At 46.2% G+C, this 25,990-nt stretch overlaps 1 protein-coding gene and 1 pseudogene across 1 annotated transcript; both read left to right on the top strand.

Annotated features, from left to right (window-relative positions):
• Nucleotides 1-2,091: 2,091 nt before the first annotated feature.
• LOC129357731 (OTU domain-containing protein 5-A-like) lies at nucleotides 2,092-20,397 on the top strand. Its single transcript, XM_055026778.1, is given in 12 exon segments — nucleotides 2,092-2,772; nucleotides 2,775-2,930; nucleotides 6,699-6,792; nucleotides 15,248-15,312; nucleotides 15,386-15,409; nucleotides 15,411-15,521; nucleotides 15,523-15,544; nucleotides 15,618-15,766; nucleotides 15,841-16,026; nucleotides 16,343-16,547; nucleotides 17,579-17,650; nucleotides 19,688-20,397. Coding segments are annotated over 12 exon segments (1,653 nt in total). The 5' UTR covers nucleotides 2,092-2,343; the 3' UTR covers nucleotides 19,828-20,397.
• Nucleotides 20,398-21,612: 1,215 nt separating this feature from the next.
• On the top strand, nucleotides 21,613-25,014 carry LOC129357730 (serine/threonine-protein kinase pim-2-like; annotated as a pseudogene).
• The last annotated feature ends 976 nt before the right edge of the window (nucleotides 25,015-25,990 follow it).

The following is a 25,990-nucleotide window of genomic DNA, read 5'->3' on the forward strand; positions in this document are numbered from 1 at the left end:
GTTGTTGTGGCACCAGTGGCTCATATTTTCGACAGTAGGCAGAAAGGAAAGAGAGCGAGAAGAAGGAGAAGGACATGCGCAAAGGTCGCCGGGACTCGAACCCGCGACGTCCGCGTCCAGGACTAAGGCCTCCAAACATGCTGACCCGCTGCACCACCACAGCACGCTCCAATACCTCTAATTAATAAAAAAGAAATATAATTGCATTCAAATATGATTCTAAGAGATTTCTACAATCCCACAAGTTTATTTAAGAGCAAAGAGATATGTCTGCATTACTTCTGTACTGATATAAATTTGCACACATGATGCAGGTGGTTCCCTCTGCTCTGCTTTTATGTTTTGATGTTTTTTTCATCCATCAGTGCAGGGCAGCTGGAGAAGGTGATGAAGAAAATGTTTTCCAGAAGAGCAATGTATTCTGTAGCTCGAAATGATTCATGTCAGTCTGGTGACAAAACTGATGAAAAAAAGCAAAACTTCTAAGAAGAAAAAATAAATATGAATGAATTAATCTGATCAATGAAATTAAGAACTTTTCAAATGCAAGTGAAACTCAAAGTGTTGCAGAAAAACAAATCTAACAAGCAAAGCAGAACTAAAACAGTTCAACTGAGTCAGTAAGTCGACAAAAAGTGAGATTCATCTGCAAATAAAGTGAAACACATTTAAATAACAATACATGGGTTTTCAAAACAAGATCACAAGTGAGCCAGAAACCTGACAAAAAAGATCACAAGCAGTTGGAAATATTTTCCTGCTGTAATTTCACCTCTGGCTCATGCTGAGTGTCACAATATCAGGTGCTACTCATGTGATATTGTCCAATCATTTTTTTCATCATAAAATGATTTGAAAGCTTTAGCAGTTCTCATATTTATGACTGTTTCCATCCATGAACTAAGCTGTTGTGGGAGGGGCCGTGAGGGCACATGACCTTGTGGAACAGCAAGCGTCAGCATCGCTGTACATTAGTGTATTAAAAATACTCCACACTCCTTCACCTGCAAGGTAAAAACTGGTTATTCTCTTACCACTGAATTTCTGCAAATGTACTGGGAAACGAGCCAATAAGTTGAATGTTTACATGTTCTGAACACTGAAAGGAAACGGGTCCAGTGCCTGCTCAGACTTCAACAATAATCACCAATAATTGTAATCACAAGCAGAACTGTTACATTTCTTATAAATTACACATGCAGAAGATTTTGATGTCTTGGAGTTTCTTACGTGTGCTGACTCCAGGAAGCTGGAGACATGGAAGGTTAGCTGCTGTCATACCATAAATAAATTGACACAAATTGTTTCAGGTATTCTTTGACCTTTTGGTCACCTGTGTGTTTCAACTTCAAATTTTCTGCAAAAAAGGTTCCAGTTCTAAACAGGTTCTGGGATTTTCACTTCCAAAGAGCCGAATCAGAGTCAACTCTTTATAAAAGTCTCATTGATTTTCTGGATCCTCCTCCAGATTTTCCTGGCTCTGAAAACACAGAAACAATTTATTGTATTCAGCACAGCAACTGAAAGGCCTGATGTCTTCAGTCAGAGGCTCCTTAAAAGCTGCTGCAATACAGACCTTGACAGGAGATTCTTCATGTCCACATCCATCAGCATCTACAACAACTCGTAAAATATGGGTAAATATGGGTTACATAAATATTTCATTTACCTTTGCTATTCATAATGTATTAAGTTGAACTGAATCTGGTTTTCAGATGTCTGGATGGGTCAAAATAATTATGACAGCATAAAACATCAAGAAAGTCGAACCCATGTTTTGGTGAGAAATCTACAAATTAACTCACTATAACTAACTTTTAATGGGTCACATATGTGATAAAAGTGATCTACTTTTATCAAGTTGGGGTGGAGCTGACTCCACCTATTGCAGGATCAGGTTTTGTTCGGGGAAGCATTTTGTTTTAAAACATTTAAGGATGTTGAAAGTGATTTGAATATTGAATAAAGTGACTAAAAAATGCTGCATCCTCAACTCTTGTCTCAGGACAGAGACGAAAAAAAGCTCGTTAGTGTGACTAGAGTTCAAGAAGAACGTGATGACGTGGCAGACGGGAGGTGACGTCGCTACGCTCCGTCAGCCTGTGTTGATGTTTTGGAGAACGGGAAGAGGGAGACGCTTTTTGTTTTTGTTCAAATCAAACCGTCGAAAAGGAGCCGAGGGGCCGCTTCTTCCTTCACCTCCGGCTCGTTGAAGGGTCTTAGCTTGGTGGTAGGAGCCTAACGGCCGGTCCGGACGGTGACCCGACCGACACTTTAGATCCAGAACAACGGAGCTGTCTCCATCTCTAACCGACTCCCTGCTCCCCTTACACCGACTCCACCATGACGATCCTCCCGAAAAAGAAGCCCAGCTCCGCGGTTGGCGTTTCGGACCACACCGATGACAACGACCGTCGGAGCGGGTCTGACTCTCACCAACACACGCACCCGCACACCGGGAGGACCGGAGCCAGGCCGAGGGCTTCACCACCTCCCTGGTCCTACCAGAGCGCCCCACCTTCAGCCAGAGAAGACAGGCGGAACATCGAGGCCAGCTCGCGGCCTCAGCAGGCCTCCCCGCCGCCGGTCGGCTCCGTGTCCCCGGTGGGTCCAGGGGACGGACGGGACAGCAGCGGAGGAATGGTTACTAGCTCTCGGGGAGAGCTGGTGGTGTCTTCCGGTGTGGTTGGATGCGGCGGAGCGATAGGAGGCTGCTGCTCCGGGCCCGGCCTGAGCAAGAGGCGGCGGCAGGCAGGAACCTGCTCCGGGGGGTGGTAGCTGCTCTGGCCGGTGGAGGCCAGCCGGGAGTGACCGGCCCGGGAGGAGTGGGCTCCAGCCAGGACACTGAAGAAGGAGCCGGGAACAACAGCGAGGATGAGTACGAGAACGCGGCCCGACTGCAGTCCGTGGACCCGGCCACCGTGGAGCAGGTAGGGAGCTAACGATGCTAATAGCAGGCTAATGGGGCTTTATGGGAGACTTCTGGGGCTTTTCTGGGGTCAACTTCTGTCGACAGGGTGACATTTCTAAAGTAGAGGCCCCAGTAAGAGCTGGAGAAATGGCTCAATGTATTTGAATGAATGAATTGTTCAAGTTGAACAATTTTTCCTGCTTATCCAACTATAGAGCCACTAAATGATGTAATTATGTACACTATTCACGTCACAAGTTTAGCCTGTTATCCCAAAGTTTCAGGTTGATATAGTAACGGAATTGATGTTGCAGGTAACTTTTAATCAGAAGTGGTCCTGGTCTCACACAGACAAAAGATAACGATCCAAATTAAGACTAAATCTGGGGACAGATGTACATTTATCCAAATAAAAAGAAGAAACTGGGAAAGTTACAGTTTACATATTTATTGATATTCAAAGACTAAAAATAAAATATAAAAGCAGGAACATGCCTGTCCACACTGTTTTTTCCTAATTGTAATAATAATAATAATTTAATGATAAAACTAATAGCCACAATAGAGAACTGAAACTAAAAATTGGGGGGAGGGGGGGGGTTAATACATTGTAAGTGAGCATGCACACACGTTAATAACATTATTGGTATTCCTTTGTTCATGAACAAAAAGCAAAAAGCTCACAGTGCTAACAGAAGAAACTTGAACTGACAAAACTAGTAAAAATTTGTTTACTGACAAACTGATGAAAGTCAGAAACTGCTTTTAAATTGTGGCTAAATTAAAATGATGGTAGTTAAAACTTCACATGATCCCATCTCTGGAGCTGAAAACCCTCCTGGATCTGAAGAGCTGATGCATGACCAGAGAGTCTCTGGCCTGGACAGAACAAGAGCAGAAAAGATTATGTGAAAACTTGAGAAACATCACAGCTGATAGTAAAGAAAAAGACTTCAAATACAAGAGACGACTAAATGTTTACATTTTGTCTTTCTCTCCAGCCGTCAGTTTTCCTGTTTTCCTCGTTCATTCAGTTTCAGAATATTTTCCTCCTGTTTTATCTTTTATCAGTCGGCCACTATTCAGAGACAGAGACATATCACAATCTCCTCCAAAAATATTAGAATGTACACATATACTGGAAATGTACAATTTAATGAATAAAGTCAGATTTGTTTTATTTTAGAATTTAGTTATTTTGAAATGAGAAAATGAATATTTATAGAAGAGAATATCTCTCCATCCTCATCAGTTTCAATTCATTCAGTTTTCCTGTCACTGAGTGATAACATTTTCATAAAGTCATATCTAGCTTGGAAAAAACCCGATGATAACCAGTGAATCCCAAAACACCTTTCTTTACAGTGAGTTTATTTTAACCATCCTCTTGCTATTTCTCTCACTCTGGCTAATTCTGTATCTGTTCTTTGTGCTCTCGTCTTGCGTTTGTTAATAAAAGCTTGGTTTTACTTGACCGTCAACTAAGGCTTAATGATGGTAAAAATTAGCCAAGTCCAGACAAAACACATACCGTATGAGGTCAGCTCCCCTTCGAAGCTGGTCAAAACTCGAGCTCTCCCCTTCCAGCTTCTTGTCTTTCTCGGCTCTTCTTGATTTTTATTGGCGGTCGGCTTACTGCTGCTCTTCTTTGTCTGTAACATTAACAGCAGAGCAAGCAGCTAACGTAACGGCTGTTGTTGCGCGCAACATGCTCACTCAGGCTTTCTACTCCATGACACATGGAGTCTCCGGCTACCATTATAATGATCTATTGGAAATTTCTTTGCTCATTCATAAAAGTCTAAAATCGGGGACTTTTCGGGAGACAGCTTTAGCCGGGGACTGGTCACCTAAGACAGGGACTGTCCCAGGAAATCAGAGACGTCTGGTAAGCCTAATCCAACTCCGGAATACTTCCTGTTTACATGTCCATCTGGACCTGAAGTGGTCCAGATGGAAACTTATCCAGCTGCTTCTCCCTCAGGTTCAGGTCTATGGGTTAGGGTTAGTTTTATGTTCACATTATCTTTTTAAATCAAACCCACCTTTGACTGGTTCAAGTGTGTAGGTAGGATAAGGGGTAAGAATTCTTCAAAGATTTATACACCTCCAAAGCAAAACCTACTCATGGCAAATCCAGTCACAGTTTTGTGTGTTTCTTTTGTTCAGAGGAAAGATGAGAGACGATGGCCACGGGAAACTAAAGAAAACCTTGAGTTGTTTTGGGGGTACAGACTGGGATGTTCTGTGCCAGCCACATTTGCTTCAATTCAGTTCATTTATATAGTGCCATTTTACAACATTATTTCTATTCAATCACACATATGTTCCCATTGATTCTAGTTATGAAACAGTACAGTATGCTAAAATAATTATTCAGAATACTTCAAAAAGTTTATAGGAAGCCCAGAAGAGTGCATGGAAAAGACATCTATGCCTCCTATGACTATATAAACATCTGTGTGAACAACACCATCCCGACCAAAACACTAATAATCCTAATAACAAACCTTCCTGAAGAAACTGCTATAAAACAATGAAATAACTTTAATTTAGGGAGTCAGAGAATCATAGAGAAGTATACCAAAGCAGCTTACAGTTAATATTAGAGACAATAAGGAGACACACAGGAAGAAGCTGGAGAAAAAGCTCCAACAGAACAGTATCAGATCAGAGAGTACTCTGTCCAGAGACCTGGTGGAGCTCTTAGTGGAACAATCATCTCATCTTGAATGTGAACAAAACAAAGGAGATGATTGTAGATTGCTGCACCAAGAATTATTGAAGGAATTGACACAAAACCTCGAAAGACCAGCGCAACTTCCTTCTTCACAAAATGGAAACAAAACTGGAGTAGCATCACATTTTGAAGGATGTCTCCATTGATGTGAGTGACTGTGTGAACATTGCCATATACTGCTGCAGTGAGCGACACTCCTGAAGGCGCCGTTACTACGCAGTGAGTCTGTCCGCAAAACCAGATGCTTGCAATGTGGAATGAGCAGGAATCTGTCACAAAAACGATCAGAGCCTTCATTTCATGCCCAATTTCTATAAAACATAGTTTAAATTCAAAATTGCTGATGTTTTGATATGTAAAATATGTTTTCTCCCAGGATATTAATCTATACACAGGTTGGTTTCTGTCAAGATGCAAAGGACTAAGCACATTTTCCTTTTGCATTGGTTAGTCATTTAATATTACATGCTGTTAAAATTAATTTGCTAAAACGTAGCAAAGTATGGTTCCCATACTTTATAAAATGTTTTATCTTACTTGGTTATAGTTATGAATATTGCCACATTTTACAAACAAAAGAGGCAATTAGTCCTGATTTTGTTGTTTATTGAAGGAAATTAAAAAATTAAAGTGGCTGCAGGTCGCCACAACAACAGGAAAAGAAAGTGATAAAAAAGAAAAGCAATTTTAAACCATTTATATTCTGTTTTCCCTCGTTTTCTGTCGGCTTTACTCTACACACAGACCCATTGCCATGGCAACCTAGGCAACACCTGCGCGAAGCCACAGAGCAGATAGTAATATATTTACCCAGAATGCCCTGTGCTGTAGCGAGCCTAACCCTCCAGTCCGCTCGTTTGAAACCAAACCAAAACCTTCGCTTCTTTAGTAACACCTCCTCAAATGAACTGGACCTCATAGACAAACAAACTAGTTTCATGAAAGTGGACCGCACAGGGCTGGTGTGAACACACCCCAACAAAGCGTTGGTGTTCGGTCCTGGTCCTACCTAGCGGGAAGCTCCCTGATCAGCGCTCTGCTCTCCAGCAGGAACACTGGTTCGAGAAAGCTTTGAGGGAGAAGAAAGGATTTGTCATCAAGAAGATGAAGGAGGACGGGGCGTGCCTCTTCAGAGCTGTGGGTGAGTCCATTCCTCCACAGGTGTGTAGCACTTCCACCCATCGCCACCAGATGGCAGTGTTTGGTGAACTGTGCTTGGTTCAGACATTTTATTTCTCCTCTTATTTATGTCGGAGGAGAAATGATGTTATGGCATGAACATAAAACAATATTTTCAGTTCTGTTCACAAATTACAATAACTTAATTCAGGTAAACCTTAAAGTTTGGTTCCTCATTTTTATTGCGTTCAAACATCTGGAACTTGGACCCAAGAACATGAAAAGCCCAGTTGGGGCTATTTACTACCTCCAGCTGGGGTCAGAACAGTATTTACTACAGACGGTTCTGGAACAAGACCAGGTTGGTTTCATACTTCGGTTGAGAGTTCTATTCATTAAGCAGCACAAACTCTGCAAAATTCCTTCATGTTTCATCTTTACATTTTAGCTCATTATTGTCTGAAATGTTCCTACCTGCAGGGGGCGTTGTGCAGCTGTTGGACTCTTTTGGTGTGTGTGTTTCCTTAATATAGTTGGTTTCTTCCTAGTTTCAGCCCCAACCTGCAGCGAAGCTTCAAGTTACCAAAATCAGTTTCATTCAGGTTCATTCCCATGTTTGCAGGAAGTGATGCTTTGAGTCTCAGATCTATTTAATCCTGAAGCCTCCAGCAGGTTTTCCAAAGCGTCTTTTTAAAGTCTTTAAAAGTCCTAAAATGGGAACAGTGGTGTCCTTCAGTTCGAATCAAGTAAAACCCAACAATTTGTTTGTCTGTTTCTTTTTCAGTCTCGGATCATTTTCTGCTTTTACATAAAATGTGCCTGATTCTTTGAAGTTGTTGGAGACTTTAACCGCCTGATTCACACTGAACGTCCTGTTTTTTTTTAGCTCTTTATGTTTCTGTCTGATCTTCGTCTGACCAATGTTATTCCTTCAATCACAGGTTCTCTGAAAATGTAACTCTTGTTTCCTGCCTTCTAGTCCAACCTTAGCCCACCCTAAGACATGCGTGGCGGTTGCAGCCAGTCTGTAAGACCAGACCAGATGTAATATTGATCAGCAGTTTGACTGGGATTCAGTGCAACAGCAGTGAGATGCAGAATGCTGAGTTTGTTTTGAAGGGCTGATTGATCCAGCCTGAGGCAATTTCTGGCTCCTGATGGATTCATCTGAGGCTCAGTTACATGTTTAACCAGTTTGAATTCATGAAAAAGACTTTATCTGAGGAAACATTTCTGCTCTTCATTCAGGTCTGCATTTCACTGAAAAAGGACTAAAATGTTCTTTGAGATTCTTGGAGCTCAAACATCTGAAATCCAGTGAGCAGGTCCAACATCATTTATCCCAGTTTGGGAAAAGTAAATGAGCAACGTACCCGTTGCTATGAGACTGATGTTAAGATACAGAGTGTACCCCTGACCCCTGACCCCTGACCTTAATGCCATTAATCCCTTCAACTTCACTGGTTTTCAGCCTTTGTTTCTGAGTGAGACGCCCATGTGTCTGAGCAGCCACTAGGTGGCGCTGTGAGGACAGTGGAATGCAGCTGATCAACACGCTTGGCTGGTCCCAGTTTACCAGACTGGTCCCAGTTTAGTCCCAGTTTGCCAGGGTGGTCCCAGTTTACCAGGCTGGTCCCAGTTTAGTCCCAGTTTGCCAGGCTGGTCCCAGTTTACCAGGCTGGTCCCAGTTTAGTCCCAGTTTACCAGGCTGGTCCCAGTTTAGTCCCAGTTTACCAGGCTGGTCCCAGTTTACCAGGCTGGTCCCAGTTTACCAGACTGGTCCCAGTTTACCAGGCTGGTCCCAGTTTACCAGACTGGTCCCAGTTTACCAGGCTGGTCCCAGTTTACCAGACTGGTCCCAGTTTACCAGGGTGGTCCCAGTTTACCAGACTGGTCCCAGTTTACCAGGCTGGTCCCAGTTTAGTCCCAGTTTACCAGGCTGGTCCCAGTTTACCAGACTGGTCCCAGTTTAGTCCCAGTTTACCAGGCTGGTCCCAGTTTACCAGACTGGTCCCAGTTTACCAGACTGGTCCCAGTTTACCAGACTGGTCCCAGTTTACCAGGGTGGTCCCAGTTTACCAGACTGGTCCCAGTTTACCAGACTGGTCCCAGTTTACCAGACTGGTCCCAGTTTACCAGGGTGGTCCCAGTTTACCAGACTGGTCCCAGTTTACCAGGCTGGTCCCAGTTTACCAGACTGGTCCCAGTTTACCAGACTGGTCCCAGTTTACCAGGGTGGTCCCAGTTTACCAGACTGGTCCCAGTTTACCAGACTGGTCCCAGTTTACCAGACTGGTCCCAGTTTACCAGGGTGGTCCCAGTTTACCAGACTGGTCCCAGTTTACCAGGCTGGGTTGGTTTGGTTCGATGCGGTTTGGGGGAGTGGGTGGAGGTTCACAGCTGGTCGGCTCTGATTCGTGGAAAGCCCCAGAAGTGGTGCTTCACTGATCTCTGCTGGACTGCAGTACCCAGCATGCTTTGCTCTTCACAGTGGAGTCAGATAAAACTTTATTGACACAAAGGACAGAGGCACTGATGCCCTGCCTCCTCTGAGAAACAGCTGGCCAATCAGAGGGCTGCCTGTGATTTCATGATTCATTCTGCAGAAGCCTTTCTGGTTTTTCAGTAACTGACATCATCCACACGTCCAGGGTTGGCGTGTGGATGAACCCTGATAAACGTGTCATGTTTTATTTCCTCTCTGCTTCCTGAACTGGTTCTGGTTCTGAGCCACATTTGGCCCTTGAAACTCATTGCTTTCATTCAGCAGAATCATAACCATAAAAATCTGCTAATATATGACAATGATAAACAAAGTCTCTATGGTCTCAAGTTCTGTTGGACTCAAGGTTCTGGACTACAAGTGCACCGATTTATTGGCGCCGATATCCTGAAATTTGGAAACTTGGTGATCGGTCGATACCTGATCCAGTGATGTCATCTTCCTCAGCAAAGGTCTAAAAATCTTACTTTGCAGTGAAAAATTTGACTGGGATAGCCCCGCCCACCAGGTGATGTCTGCTTGTTTGCAGTAACAATAGTCGCCCCACTGTTGCCAACTCAATGACTTTCTTGTCATTTTTAATGACATTTCAGATAAAAAATTGGTATAGGCCAAAATTCGAATCAGCAGGTCAAATTTTTAAGATCGTAATCAGTGATCGGCTGGAGCTCTGCAATCGGTGCAAACCTATTCAGGGGCCTCATGTAAGAAAGAGTACACAGTTTTCACACTAAAACTTGGACTAGGACAAATTTAGAAAAGTGCGGCGCACAAACGAGTCCAGATGTATAAAGCCTGCGGTCCCGGCGCCTTTCCTTTCTAAATCCTAATTTACAGGAAGCAGAGCAGCTGCTGCTCCGCCCGTCGCCTCCATAAATACATATTAATGTAAATTAGTATAAATACCAGGAAGTCTGCCGCCACGTGAAGCCATGGCAACGTCTTTGTCGCAGTACACGTCTTTAGCATAATAACGATTCTATATTTGATTTCCAAGTTGCTCTCGGGGCGCATAAGGTCACAGAAATCCAAATAATAAATTGTAAAGACGAAACTCCACATAAATGATGAGACCTGCAGCCAGACGGAGCAGCAGAACCTGCAGCCGCTTTAAACCTGAACACAGGAAGCAGAGCAGAAGCTACAGGGTAGAGATGTTTCTGTCCACAAGGCGGGCCAGCCGGACCGGAACCGGACCGGGACCGGGACCGGGACCGGAGCCAGGACCGGAACCGGGACCGGGACCAGAACCGGGACCAGAACCGGGACCGGGACCGGAACCAGAACCGGGACCGGAACCAGAACCGGAACCGGGACCGGAACCAGAACCGGGACCGGAACCGGAACCGGGACCGGGACCGGGACCGGAGCCAGGACCGGAACCGGGACCGGGACCAGAACCGGACCGGAACCGGAACCGGGACCAGAACCGGGACCAGAACCGGGACCGGGACCGGAACCGGGACCGGGACCGAGACCAGAACTGGGACCGGGACCGGAACCGGGACCGGGACCGGAGCCAGGACCGGAACCGGGACCGGGACCAGAACCGGGACCGGGACCGGGACCAGGACCGGAACCGAGACCAGAACCGGAACCGGGACCGGAACCAGAACCGGGACCAGGACCAGAACCGGGACCAGAACCGGGACCGGAACCGGAACCGGGACCAGGACCGGAACCGAGACCAGAACCGGGACCGGAACCAGAACCGGGACCAGGACCAGAACCGGGACCAGGACCAGAACCGGGACCAGAACCGGGACCGGAACCAGAACCGGGACCGGGACCAGAACCGGGACCGGAACCGGAACCGGGACCGAAACCGGGACCAGAACCGGGACCGAACCGGAACCGGGACCGGAACCAGAACCGGGACCGGGACCAGAACCGGAACCGGGACCGGAACCGGAACCGGGACCGGAACCGGGACCAGGACCAGAACCGGGACCAGAACCGGGACCGGGACCAGGACCAGAACCGGGACTGGAACCAGAACCGGGACCAGAACCGGGACCGGGACCAGGACCAGAACCGGGACCGGAACCGGGACCAGGACCAGAACCGGGACCAGAACCGGGACCGGGACCAGGACCGGGACCGGGATCGAAACCAGAACCGGGACCGGGACCAGAACCAGGACCGGGACCGGGACCGAAACCAGAACCGGGACCGGAACCGGGACCGGGACCAGAACCGGGACCGGAACCGGGACCGGGACCGGAACCGGGACCGAAACCAGAACCGGACCGGGACCGGGACCGAGACCGGAACCGGGACCAGAACCTGCTTCAAGTTCTGCTCAGAGTCCCAGGATGATCAGTCTGGATCAATCTAAACGCCAATAAACCAGCAGATCAATATGATCTCTGATCAATGGCTCCATGTTCTCCATCAGAGCCACAGGAGCAGCTATACCTGAGATTATTGATCAGCTGCAGTAATCAAACCTATTGATCACCTGCAGTAATCAAACCTATCGATCACCTGCAGTAATCAAACCTATTGATCACCTCCAGTAATCAAACCTATCGATCAGCCCTGGTTTCTCTTGAATAAATCAGTCATTGATTCATTCAGACGAATCGTTTTGTCTTTATGAGACAAACTGAATAAATGTATTATTTACATGTTGTGATGTTTTCACATCTTTATTTTCTTTTCTTTATTTTGTGCTGGCTTATTGTCTGAGGATAAATCGGTTCATTTTCATCATCTAAACAATAAAATATGAAAATCATAAAATCATTGGGTTTGATGCTTCCTGGTCTAAATAACTGAATCATATTTCAGTGGATTTTGATGAGTTCTCTGCAGGTAAAAACTTTGCATATATTTACTAAAACTAATACATGACCCGGCCCCCTCGTCCTTCGCGGGGCGGGGGCCGTCAGGGATGCGTGCATTTATCAGACCCAAAACCCATGCGGGGCGCGGCTCCTCTCTCGGGGGGGGGGTCGCCCCGGCCCGCTTTGGTGACTCTAGATAACCTGGGGCCGATCGCTGGTTTCACAAACACACACAAACACACAAACACACACAAACAAACACACACACACACTCTTTCACAAACACACACACACACAAACACACACACACACACAAACACACACACACACACTCTTTCACAAACACACACACACACACAAACACACACACACACACAAACACACACACACACACACTCTTTCACAAACACACACACACACACACACACAAACACACACACACACACAAACACACACACACACACACGCTTTCACAAACACACACACACACACAAACAAACACACACACACACTCTTTCACAAACACACAAACACACACAAACACACAAACACACACAAACAAACACACACACACACTCTTACACAAACACACAAACACACACAAACACACAAACACACACAAACAAACACACACACACACTCGATAACCACAAGTGAGAAAGGGAAGCTGTTGGAGGTTCTGAGAATCGTCGCGGTAACAGGTCATGTGATTTGCTGGAAATCAAACTACGAGCCTCATTTGCATATTGACGCCTCGCCAGGGAGGAAGTGTGTGTGTCTGTGTGTTTGATACAGCTCAGTATTTATTTCCCTAAATAAAACTAAAATGTAATGTTTCTTTTACAACTGGAACCAGCAACTTCTAGACTGGTTTTCTATCAGAAGATGATCTATGTCACCTGGATCTATAGGTGATCTATAGATCACCTATAGATGCCTCTAGATCTATAGATCTATAGGCAGATCTGTAGGCTTTCTGCAGGTGATTCCCTTCAGCTTCTCACCGTTCAGAGGAGGTCGTGCAGGTCTGGATCTAGAAATAGCTCATCTAGATCAGTATTGCCGGACCGGTTCTGGGCTGGTTCCAAGTATTTCTCTCCATTATTTTGAGATCCATCACAACTTTTATAAAGGTCTGATTAAAACTCTGGCTGCTTCCTGCTCCACGTCGGTGGCCATCTTCAAGAACATCTGGCTGCAGCAAACAGATCACATAGCCAACTCATACATTTAGAAATGGGACCACTGCACTCTGGAAGTGAAGGGGGCGCTATTTCCTATATTATCTGCAGTCTCCCGTTTTTGTTGTCGTTTGAAATCTGTGATATATTTTCATCTTTAAGAAGGACTTTCACTCTCAGCTTGTCTTTGAACTTCTCTCTTTTATTTACTTCTGTGCAGCTCACAGTTTTTAAATTCGGTGTACTTCTAAATCTGCTCCAGAGTTGCGTCTTTTTGAGTCTAGTAACTACTTAAATACAGTAAATAGTACAAATAACTTAAATACAAGTAAATAGTAAATACAAGTCTTTATTATTTGCTGTTAATTTCAGCATTATTGGCACCGTAAAAGATAAATTCTCTAATAAAACACCATACTTTTTTTTTTTCTTAATGATGTAGAGCTGATTAAATGACATAAACAAGATCTTTATATGTTATGAATAAACATTTATATATCTCCATCATTTATAGGGGGAATAAAAGAAATAAGCAGACATGAAAAGCAACATAATGAGCTATAATAAAAACCATCTACAAAAGTCAGTAAGAAACAAATTAATTAGATTCACAGAAGAATAACATATCTGGTTATTATAATCAGGATTGTAAAAAGATACCAGTAAAAATAAAAATATTTGCTTTTACTGTGCCATGTATATTATTCTGATAGATTTTTTGTTCGTAGGGTCTTATACATATTTTGTCCAGCACGGTGAAAATTTTCCTCTAAAACAATAAATCCTATTCATAGAATCACATCATCAATAATTTATGAATAGAGTAAAACTCTCAGCAAGCTGCAGGTAAATGTTAACATTTAGCTGGTAAAGAATAATTATTGCCCTGTCAATAAATGATTTCTAATAGATTGTTATTACCAGAGGAAAACAGAGACGGCTTCATGAGGTCAGAGGTCAAACTGATGAAGAAAGAGGATGGATGCTCTCTGCTAAAATATTCCTGCATCTTCCATCATCTTTCAGCAAACAGTTGAGATAAAGTTGGTTCTGGTTTCACCACCATTTACCTGCTGTTTTACCTGCCAGTGAAAGTTTCATTAAAAGTTTGTTAATCTGCAGCTCATGAGACGGAACCAGCCGAGGAGATGAAAAGTTCAAACTTGAGTTAAAATGTTGTTTTGAGTTCTATTAGAATGTTGAGTTTTAACATTTTAAGTCAACACCCTCTAGTTGGGTAACCCTGAGATCACAGAGTCTTCTTAAAGACGGAGTCTCTCAGAACAAATCTTAAAAATATAGTCAGTGTTTTCAGAAAAGTTGAGCTGACTGACCAAGAATGACACAAAGTATTTCAACTTTGTTACGGTTTCAACAAGTTGGCCATCAAGAGGAACTGGAATCACTTTGAGGTCATTTAATTAGCTCCACCTTCTTGAAAAAGCATGGTATTTTATTAGACAAGTTGTCTTTATGGTATCAGTAATGCCAGAATTAATTTGTTAAGACTGTGAGCTGCACTGAAGTAAATAAAAGAGAAGTTCAAATCCATGCTGAGAGTGAAAATCCGTCCAAAAGCTGAAGATATATCACTGATTTCACAAGAAAATAAAAACCAGAGGCCAGAGATAATATAGGAAATGACGCCCCCTTCACCTCTGGACTCCAATGGTCCCGTTTCCATATTAGGTCTGAGACTGACAGCGGCCCGCCCCGCCCCTTCCTGCTGCAGCCGGGTCCTTCTCGCCATCTTGGAACTAAATCCTGATTTCTGTGGGATTTTCTTCAGCCCGGGTTGGGAGGATGGTATCAGAACCTAAAGATCCGTTTGTCTTGACTGAAACTCATGTCTGAATCCAGGAAGCATTTTCTGCATATTTCATATTCATAGCTGTTGAGTTTTAAGCGAAACGTAAAAGAAAGACGTTTAGGGTTAGCTGAGAGCTGATTGGACAGAAGCTCTGGCTCCATCCCTTTGTTCAATTAGCTGTCCTCTGTTTGCAGCCGACCAGGTGTACGGGGATCAGGACATGCACGAGGTGGTGAGGAAGCACTGCATGGACTACCTGGTGAGTGACCACGACCCCTCCCCTCGCCGACTTCTCATCCAATCGGCTGACGGCGTCTGTTTGCTTCCGTCAGATGAAGAATGCAGACTACTTCTCCAAACTACGTGACAGAAGACTTTACCCGTACATCAACAGGAAGAGGAAAAAACAATTGCCATGGCAACCACATCGAGATGCAGGCCATGGCGGAGATGTACAACAGACCGGTGGGAGGTGTACCAGTACAGCACAGGTGAGTCCGTCGGCACATCTGAACCCGAACCAGATTCACGCATCTTTACCGATCCCGCCTCCCGGTCCCACAGAGCCAATCAACACATTCCACGGCATCCATCAGAACAATGACGAGCCAATCAGAGTGAGCTACCACCGCAACATCCACTACAACTCTGTGGTGAACCCCAACAAGGCCACTATCGGCGTGGGCCTGGGCCTTCCCGCCTTCAAACCCGGGGTACCAGAACCACAGCGACACGCTTCCTCTTAGGGCCATTGCTGCGGCGTTGACCTCTGACCTTTCCCTCCCAGTACGCGGACCAGTCTCTGATGAAGTCGGCCATCAAGACGTCCGAAGAGTCGTGGATCGAGCAGCAGATGCTGGAGGACAAGAAGCGGGCGACGGACTGGGAGGCGACCAACGAGGCCATCGAGGAGCAGGTGGCGCGCGAGTCCTACCTGCAGTGGCTCCAGGACCAGGAGAAACAGGCCCGACAGGTGAGACAGTACCGCAGGGTTTCCCCAGAAAATTTGCTCAGCTCATATTAAGTTGATAGCAAATGTAAAGATGTTGCTAAAAGACATTGCTGACAAATCTCAAACCCGCAACTAGCCTTAAAAACAACAAACATAAAAACAAAAAATAAGCCAAGCTTAAAGCTGGCAGCAGGGAAACTGAAGCCTGGCAGCCCGCCAGGCTTATAATTCACTGGGGGAAAGCCTGAACCGACAGCTGAGACCCAACGTGATCTGGTGGTGTTCAATGAAAGTGGGCGGAGCTCCAGGTAACGCTGTCCTCTGCTTCTTCCTGCAGCCCCGTAAAGCTAGCGCCACCTGCAGCTCGGCCACCGCGGCTGCTTCTAGCGGACCGGACGACTGGAGCGCCCGGTCGCCGCGGCAGCGGGACTCTGACCCCTCCCATTCGGACCTCACTGCCATCGCGCCGGCCGGCAACAAGCCACCCTCCCCCACTGGAGCTGCCCTCATCCTGAGCAAACCGCCGTCGCCCTGCGCTCCAGGTAACACATACGGTGATGTCACTTCCTGCTCCCTGCTGATGGTGAGCAGGAAGTGCATCTGCTCAAGTATTTGCCACCGAAGCTCGGTAGTCGATCCGAACCAGAACCAGTAGCCGGACTGCAGAGACCCTCACCTGGAGCTGCAGAACCCTGCTGTAGCCGCCATGTCCTACTGATCCATGTTGGTTCTCGGCCCTGACTCTGGTTGGCAGGTTCTGATTTCTGTTGAGCTTCAGCTAACGGGTCAGAACCACCTGAAGTGGAAGACCAGTTCTGATGAACTGGACTTGAAGGGAGATTGTGTTTTGATCCAAATTCTCTTCCAGAGCCACAGACAGAAATGAGCTAGCATTAGCCCGCTAACCGCTCCCTCAGAAAGGAACAGACGACCCGGTACCGGTTCAGGGGAACAGCTTTTCTACAACCAGGTGAACCCTGTTTGAGCCCAGAAGAGCAACCAGAACCTCAGAACCAGGATTCAGGTCTCAAGCCTCAAATTTGTAACTAAAAGAATTCTTTTCTGTTTTAGCACCATTGTAAAAACTTTAAATTCCATAAAATGTACATTTTCCCTCAAGAACCAAATAATTCAGAACTTTTTAAGGTTTAGTTATGAACAGATCCGAATAATTTCCACCTGGAAGTTTGAGTCTCGCAGCACCTCAAGTCCATTTGGACTGAATTTCTGATCGTGGCCCAGTTTGAGGCTGCGGACCGATGGATCTGATGCCGATCTTTGGGCCCGAGCCCACAGCACGGACAGAACCATCAACAGGAGCCAACAGAACATGAACAAAGTCAGAATGTGTCTGAGGGAACTGCAGTTTGGATTGGGTCCACAGTTCTCTGAGAACCTCTGCAGGGTTCCAGTTTGGGTCCCATTAGGAACCAATTAGGGTCCGGTTTATGTCCCATCTCCAAATCTTTGCAACGTTGAAGCTCAATTTTTTAACTCTCAGTTGAACCGGACAGGAACCTGACCTTGAAGGTTCTGTCCATGTCGCTTACTTGCTGAACGTTTCTGTGTTCAGGTCCGAGCAACCAGAGCCGGCACCACCTGGAGTACCGGGCCATCATGCAGGAGATGTCCCCCACGGCCTTCGGTAAGAAATATCTTCTGCCTGGTTCCGACCCGTTCCACAGCTAAAGGAGTTTGTCAATAGCCCACCGTCTCATGAGAGCCAAAGCGGCCGGCTCCTGATTAACGGCTAAGCGCTAACAGAATCTCCTGGAAACATTTGGATCTTCACAAACAAGATGGAGTCCATCCAAACCATGCCGGAATGAAACTCACCACAAACAGACTCCATTTTGTCAACTACAAAAAGTCCTCTGTCCAATCACAGGACAGAGTGACATCACTGTCCCAGAAGAACAAGGGCTGATCAGGATAGGACCCACCACATGTCAGAGGACGCAATAAGCAGCCAGAGGATCCAAAAGGCTATCCTTCATCAGAATAAACTGTCGTTTACATGCAGTACCTCGTGGACCACTAGGGGGGGCCGTGGACCACCAGTGATCCTTCAACCACAATTTGAGAAAGACTTTACTCGGAAGTAGTGATGGGTGGATGGAGTCTTTCCCCTGAGAAATAATGGCCGACGTTATTGCAGTCTGGAGCGTTCTGCCATGTTGGAGGGCAAATGCTTAATTGGAGACAGATTCCAAAGTGAATAATATTGGAGAAATTGATTTTGAATAATTGATATTTTTGAAACGTAAATAATTTTAGTGATTTAAACATTTAGATATAAATATATAAGTCACTTTCCAGAAATCTTGAGCTTCAGGGCCGTGATGGCAGATGGATCTTCGTCTGGCATTAGCATTAGCATTAGCATGAGCAATAGCTGACTCTGAGAGGACGGCTCTGTGTAACCTGTGGTCACCAATATGTTCTATGCTGTTTGAATTGTACTAATCTTATTTTAAGTTCCCTGAACATTTTTTAATCTTCTTGATCTATGAAGGCCACACCAAAATCAATTTCCCAGGCTGACCAGCAGGATTTTTACCATATTTTTGTCCCAATTTTCCCTTCCAACAATCGCCCTAACTATCGGATGACTTTTAAGATAATCCATAGTGATCATCTTGCCCTGGTCCTTAAGACTGATCTGGTCCACTCAGGAGAACGTCGGCACCGTTCAGATCTGAAATCGCGGATATTCAGCATGTTGGGTAGTCTGTAGCCGATATCGCAGCGTGGGGCTTCCCCCGACTGGGAACCGGAACGCCGCCTGTTGAAAGCGCGGTGACGGAATCGGGGCAGCAGTTTCTGTCCAACGTGTCTCCTTGTCCTGTTAGAGCTCTCCTTATTTCCTGTTTATAACAGGAAATGAGATCAGTTACCAGGAGGACACAGATGATGCACAGCTCTGCATTATGATGTCACCAGGTGTCCTTTGATCCATCCAATCATTGAACAGATGCAGAGATCAGACAAATGTATGATGAGGCAAAACTTCAGAACAGAAACTGAAGTTATTAAAAAGCAACAATCTAGAGTTCTAGATCTAGAGCACAGCTGGTTCTAGATGTAAATAGATTAGCAGCAGGAAAAGCTCAGCAGTCTGGAATTATAGTGCTGAGTTATAATCTGAGACATTTTAATTGTTAATCTGTGTTCATCCCAGTGTTGATTTGTGGGATTGATTGGCTTCCAGTTTGTTCTGATGCTGAGCTGCAGCTGGTCGGAGTCTGACGTTTTGTTTATGCTAATTTTTGTTGGATCTGTTTTTATTTCATCAAAGAAGAAAAAAACACTTATTTTATTGTGTGTCCAATAAAGTACTGACGCAATCAATCCAAGATCAGCCTCCTTCATCCCACCGCTTTAAAAGCGCTCTGCCCCAAAACCAGTGCTTCCAGTAAAGAATGGTACATCTGCTGTCTGACGGACATATTACCCAGGATGCATCTAGAGGGTGTTTGTGGACGAGTCCTCAGCTGGTTGAGCTTCACAAAGTTTTCACACCCTCAATATTTTCCATTCATGTTTATTGGCATTTAATGCGACTAACAGATGCACTGCAGGCTCGCTTTTCCTCCAACGGCTCCACATGAAATCGCACAGACAGCCATTTTTCACTTGTGGACTGGACTGGTCTGACTGGTGTAACTGGTGTGTGTTTCAGGTCTGACGGACTGGGAGGACGACGAGATCCTGGCCTCGGTACTCGCCGTCTCCCAGCAGGAATACCTGGACACCATGAAACACCAGAGCGCCACAGCCGCCATGCATCGGGAGCGAGAGCCGTCGCCGGACAGCAGCTGATGCACTGCCGCCGTGCACTGACCCCGCCGCGACCCCGCCCCGCCCCCCGACCCACAGACAGAACTCGAACATGGAGAAAATAAACCATCCAACAATGATGCACTCATTTCCTTTTTTAAATCATCCGCTTCCTGTTTCCCACTTCCAGCATCACTTCCACTTCCGGGTCGGCGGGGGTCGGGGGTCTTCACGCCGATCCGGGATCAGATCTTATTTAAATGTGGACGGCTTCCAGCAGTTTGAGTTTCGCTCCGTGGTTCCAATGAAGGACGACCCGGTCCGGTTCTGTTCAGTGACCCGGTCCGGTTCTGTTCGGCCATCAAGTCTTATCATGTTCTGTTAGGTGCTGATCATTCCCGGCCTCCTCATCGTCATCTTCATCATCAGACTTATTTAGCTGCATGTTTAACAGCCGAGTTCATCATAGCAGAAACGAATTAAAGAGAAAAATAGAAAATGTCTTTCTGATCCTCAGTGATTATTAATATAAGTTTGTTTTATTTTATTTTCTCAGTTGGATGAAAACTTTTTTTGTTTCTTGGAATAAAAAGAGGAAGTTTCTGAAAAGCAGCTGAGAGCTTCATGATTCCAGCCGTCTATAAAGCTGGAACCGGTTCTGGTTCTGCTTCTGAGTCCATCTCCCCGCGGTTTGGGTTCTGGTTCTGGTTCAGACTTTCCTCCGATTCTGAAAGACTGGCCCAAAGCTACAGGTTCCCCTGTTGAAGGAGTTCCAGTGAGGAATGGTGATGCTGCCTGTCTGGGTTCAGCAGAACCAGAAATCCGGTCCGGCCTCATTCAGGAGATTGTTTAACGTTTATGATTTTCATCTTGAAAATTGTATATATTTATAAATATTTAAACCCAGAAACTAAAACTGTCTGGACCTTAGATTTTTAATTGTTTTTGTAAAGATAAGCAGCATGAAAGGTTGTTTCTGGAGGAAGTGACGACATGCTGCCTTCAGGGCCCCCCTCTGAGAAATGAGGCCAATTGTGGAAGTTGAGAAACTTTCAGAACATTTCAGATCAGCGTAAACTTAATGCTTGAATTTAGTCATTTAATTTGTTTACATTACATTAACCTTAATCAACAGCTGGGATGGATATGTGTTCATTTAAAAACATTCAAAGAAAAATGGAAACCTTAATTTAAGTTTAAAATCACTAATTGTAAAATTTTGTTTCTTTTATAGAAACGTTTTGTAAATTTCTGTCAATTATTCACACATTGACAGAAATGTGAAGCTCAATTAGACAACAGGAATATAAACATTAAATTATGGAGCCTAAGTAGATTTTCCAGGTTTAGGTGAAATTTGGATTACTTACCCTGTTGTTTGTTCCCTGAACGCATCACCAGCTTCACAAACCGACAGAAAGCTTCTAACCGCCGAGTGTTTTTACTGCGGTGCGCGTGTTCGCTTTCCGTAGCTGTGTGTGCGCGCGCACTGATGTTTGAGAGGAAATCGGCCTCGAGCTTCCCGGCAGTTTATCAGCGCGCGCTACCCGCCTCGTTGATCTCAAATCTACAAATCCTTCCCCACGCGCTGTTTGAATATTCATGAGCTTCAATCCGATTGGCTGCTCAGTTCAAAACACGGAGCACACTGTGAGACGTTGATTGGATGAAGAGCATGGGGTGGGCGTGGCCGCAGAAAAGCTATAAAGTGTGAAGCCAGTGGAGCAGGTCCAGAACCTGCTGCTGCTCCAGAACCTGCTGCCGGCTCAGGACGGGATCCTTCGGCTCTGGGCCAGCAGAACCTTCCGGGCTCTGAAGACGGGAAAACCCCGAACCGAGCCTTTTGGAGCGATAAAAATCCGAGGAGACAGCAGGGCTATGACCCGCTCGCAGTGAGCCAAACTCGGGGAAATGTTGGAGAAAAGCCACGCGGATCCGAACCCGGAGGACAAACGACGCGGTGAGCGTTTCTACCGAGTTTCATATTTTATGAGCTGCTTTGCGGTTTCTCACCTGTAAATGTGCTACAGAAATAAAGTTACTTGCATTCCTACTTTTAAGATTCAGAACCGGTTCCGGAAAATCTGGTTCTGGTCCAGTAATTCGGTTTTTTATGGCGTTTCTTTTTCTTTTCTTTCTTTTTTGGCTGCGACGCGGTGAAGTTGGCTTCTGATTGGTCGCTTTAGTAAAGGACTATTTCACCGTATTTAATGAAAAACGTTGATCGGTTCCGGTTCGGCATCAAACATGGGCCGGATTGTAATCCATTCACTACAATTGTGAGGACCAAAAAGATGGTTTCCGATCAGTTTTTGGGCTGAACAGAAGGAATATTATAAATCTTGATATAGGCTATTATATAAAACATGAAGCTGGAGTTTATAGTTTTATCTGTTTTATAAAAATAAAACAGATGAAACTATAAACAGGAGTTTATAGTTTCATCTGTCGGTTTAAACGATGTTTATTGCAGAAAAACTTCGTTTCTCTCAATGGACTGAAACAGAACCTTAAAGGTTAAATGGGTTTTCCTGAGTTATAATAAAATAGTCCAGGTGTCTGTGTGTGTGTGTCTGTGTGTGTGTGTGTCTGTGTGTGTGTCTGTGTGTGTGTCTGTGTGTGTGTGTGTGTGTGTGTGTGTCTGTGTGTGTGTCTGTGTGTGTGTCTGTGTGTGTGTGTGTGTGTGTGTCTGTGTTGTGTGTGTGTGTGTGTGTCTGTGTGTGTGTGTCTGTGTGTGTGTCTGTGTGTGTGTTGTGTGTGTGTGTGTGTCTGTGTGTGTGTCTGTGTGTGTGTGTCTGTGTGTGTGTCTGTGTGTGTGTGTCTGTGTCTGTGTGTGTGTGTGTGTCTGTGTGTGTGTGTCTGTGTGTGTCTGTGTGTGTGTGTGTGTGTGTGTGTCTGTGTGTGTGTCTGTGTGTGTGTCTGTGTGTGTGTGTGTCTGTGTGTGTGTGTGTGTGTCTGTGTGTGTGTCTGTGTGTGTGTCTGTGTCTGTGTGTGTGTGTCTGTGTGTGTCTGTGTGTGTGTGTGTGTGTGTGTGTGTGTGTCTGTGTGTGTGTCTGTGTGTGTGTCTGTGTGTGTGTGGTGTGTGTGTGTGTGTGTGTGTGTGTGTCTGTGTGTGTGTGTCTGTGTGTGTGTGTGTGTGTGTCTGTGTGTGTGTGTGTGGTGTGTGTGTGTCTGTGTGTGTGTCTGTGTGTGTGTGTCTGTGTGTGTGTCTGTGTGTGTGTCTGTGTGTGTGTGTGTGTGTGTCTGTGTGTGTGTCTGTGTGTTGTGTGTGTGTGTGTGTGTCTGTGTGTGTGTGTCTGTGTGTGTGTCTGTGTGTGTGTGTGTCTGTGTGTCTGTGTGTGTGTCTGTGTTGTGTGTGTGTGTCTGTGGTGGTGTGTGTGTGTGTCTGTGTGTGTGTGTGTGTCTGTGTGTGTGTCTGTGTGTGTGTCGTGTGTGTGTGTCTGTGTGTGTGTGTCTGTGTGTGTGTCTCTGTGTGTGTGTGTCTGTGTGTGTGTGTGTGTTGGGGTTCTGATGTGGTTCTGTGTTCTGATCCAGGGAAGGAAGCCTTCAGCCTGCGGTACTGCTGCGGCCGATGATCGGCAGCGGCGGCTTCGGTCCGTGTTTTCGGGTCACAGACTCTCAGATGGACTTCCGGTCGCCATCAAGCAGATCTCCAGGGATCGGGTCCAGCAGTGGCCAGACTGGTGAGGTCATTTCCAGAACCAGAACCCGTTCAGTTTTCACCTGAAAACCCAGGCGTCTGCTGCCCTCTGCTGGACAGGCAGCAGAAACGCAGGAGGGGTTCCCACGGAAACCTGTGATGTCATTGTTCCGTCAGTGGGTTTTCCCCGGTGATGCGCTGGTTCCACACCCTTAGACCGGTTCTGGTTCTGTAGTGAATGAAATTAGCTCCTGTGTTTTGTGCGTTTTTAACTCCTGACGTCTTCCCGTCCCGCAGCCCGGAGCTCGGCCCGGTTCCCATGGAGATCGCCCTGCTGCAGCGGCTCTGTGAGGTCGGAGGTCACGGCGGAGTGATCCGGATGCTGGACTGGTTCGAGGCGAGGGGCGGGGCTTCTTGCTGGTGATGGAGCGGCCGCCGCAGTGCCGGGATCTGTTCGACTTCATCACGGAGCGCGGCGCGTTGCCCGAACGTCTGGCTCTCAGGTGGGCCCGCGCTCGTTACCTTGGCGACGTGCCACCGCCCCGGCCGCGCTGACGTCTCGGCTCCACCCCCGCAGGTTCTTCAGGCAGACGGTGGAGGCGCTGCGGTTTGTTCACGCGCACAGCGTCGTGCACAGAGACGTGAAGGACGAGAACGTCCTGGTGGACACGCGGACGCTGGAGGTCAAGGTCATCGACTTTGGCTCCGGCGCGCTGCTGAAGGACGCGCCGTACGACGATTTCGAAGGTACGGAGCCGTCCGGCGGGCGGGGCCTAACAGTTCAGTCGGTGGGCGGAGCCTCACCTCTCCCCTCCCTGCAGGTACGCGGGTCTACAGCCCACCCGAGTGGGTCCAGTCGCGGTCGTACCGAGCCGAGCCGCTCACCGTCTGGTCGCTCGGCGTTCTGCTCTTCGACATGGTGTGCGGCGACATCCCGTTTGAGCGCGACCAGGAGATCGTCAAGGCCACGCCCTTCTTCACTCGCCGCGTCTCTAAAGGTAAGCGCCGACCCACCGCGCCTGACTGGTTGAGGCGTGCGTGGTGCTGACCGTCTCCGCCTCTTCCTGCAGAATGCCAGGCTCTGATTGGCTGGTGTCTGTCCCTCCGGCCGGAGGACCGCCCCTCGTTGGAGCAGATCCTGACGCACCCCTGGATGGAGTTGGGGGAGGAAGAGGACGAGGAAGAGGAGCGCGGCTCGCTGCCCAGCGCGTCGCTGTGAACCGGGCCGGAACCGAACAGGAAATAGTCACTTTACCTTCGCTGAGATGCTCATCACTGATGATGAGTCTTTATTTATGGATTATTTATTATAGTTCCTGCTCCTCTTCCTCACTGCTCCAGGTGAGGAAGATGATGAAGAGGAGGAAAGCTGAACTGACAGATTTTTGTTTTTTCTCTCTAAAAGGTAGACAAAGCTAAACTTAAAACTTTAAAACTGATTAAAAGTTTGGCTGAAGTCTGGACATCAGCGGCGCTCGGTAAATACGGGTGTATTCCTTCAAAGTGGCTCTGCTGCCACTTGGTTCTGTTTATTTACATTAAATAACAAGTTCTGGATCAGAACCAAGATCCATGTTGGAATAAAAACATTTTCAGACTCTGGTTGTTGCTTTGTCTCATATTCAAAAATACTTTATTGATCCAAAGGGAAATGAAATGTTGTAAATCATTTATTGAGATTCTTATTGAAGATGCTGCTGGCAGGAAGGATCTCCTGTAGCAGTCTGTGTTACAGCACCTCTGAACAAGCCTCTGACTGAAGACGGGCCAGAACTTTATTGATTTTAAGAAGAATCCTTCTTTGCATCATCATCACCAGAGGATCCACAGACAGAACCACAACAGAACCACAACAGAACCAGCCTTCTTATTCAGCCTGTTGAGCCTCTTCAGCTCCTGGTTCCGGTGGTTCTAATGGTTCTGCTGATTCTGATGGTTTTGGTGGTTCTGATGGTTCCAGTGGTTCTAATGGTTCCAGTGGTTCTGATGGTTCCGGTGGTTCTAATGGTTCTAATGGTTCCAGTGGTTCTGATGGTTCCGGTGGTTCTAATGGTTCTGATGGTTCTAATGGTTCTGATGGTTCCGGTGGTTCTAATGGTTTTGCTGGTTCTGATGGTTCTGACAGCAGATCCAAACCCTGAAGGATCTCCTCTTCCTCCGTCTCCATCCAGGTTTTTATCTTCCTCCATTCTTCTCCCATGATGCAAATGGGGTTTGACCTTTGACCCTGTTCCTGAAACCAACAATCACATACTTTGTTTTGTTCACATTTCAGATGATTTGACTGTTTCCTCACATGACATGCTGGCTTGTTTCTAGGAATGATTTTTGCTCTGTGATGAAACACTCAGCTTACAGCCCAGTGATGCTTGGCTGTCGCCCCCTGCTGGTCACTAAAGACAGTAAAACTTACATGTAAAATATTTGATGTTTTTTTTCTTCCAGTTATTAATCTACTCTAATAGATTCATCATCTCTCATCTGATTTTAGTTTTTGTTAGAATTGAGGTTTAGTTTATGATTTGATCTTTGTTTCTCATAAACAATCATCCGGTCACATTGATC

The sequence above is a fragment of the Poeciliopsis prolifica genome, unplaced genomic scaffold (genome assembly GCF_027474105.1).
Source record: "Poeciliopsis prolifica strain line A6 unplaced genomic scaffold, Auburn_PproV2 SCAFFOLD292, whole genome shotgun sequence".
Taxonomy (NCBI): domain Eukaryota; kingdom Metazoa; phylum Chordata; class Actinopteri; order Cyprinodontiformes; family Poeciliidae; genus Poeciliopsis; species Poeciliopsis prolifica.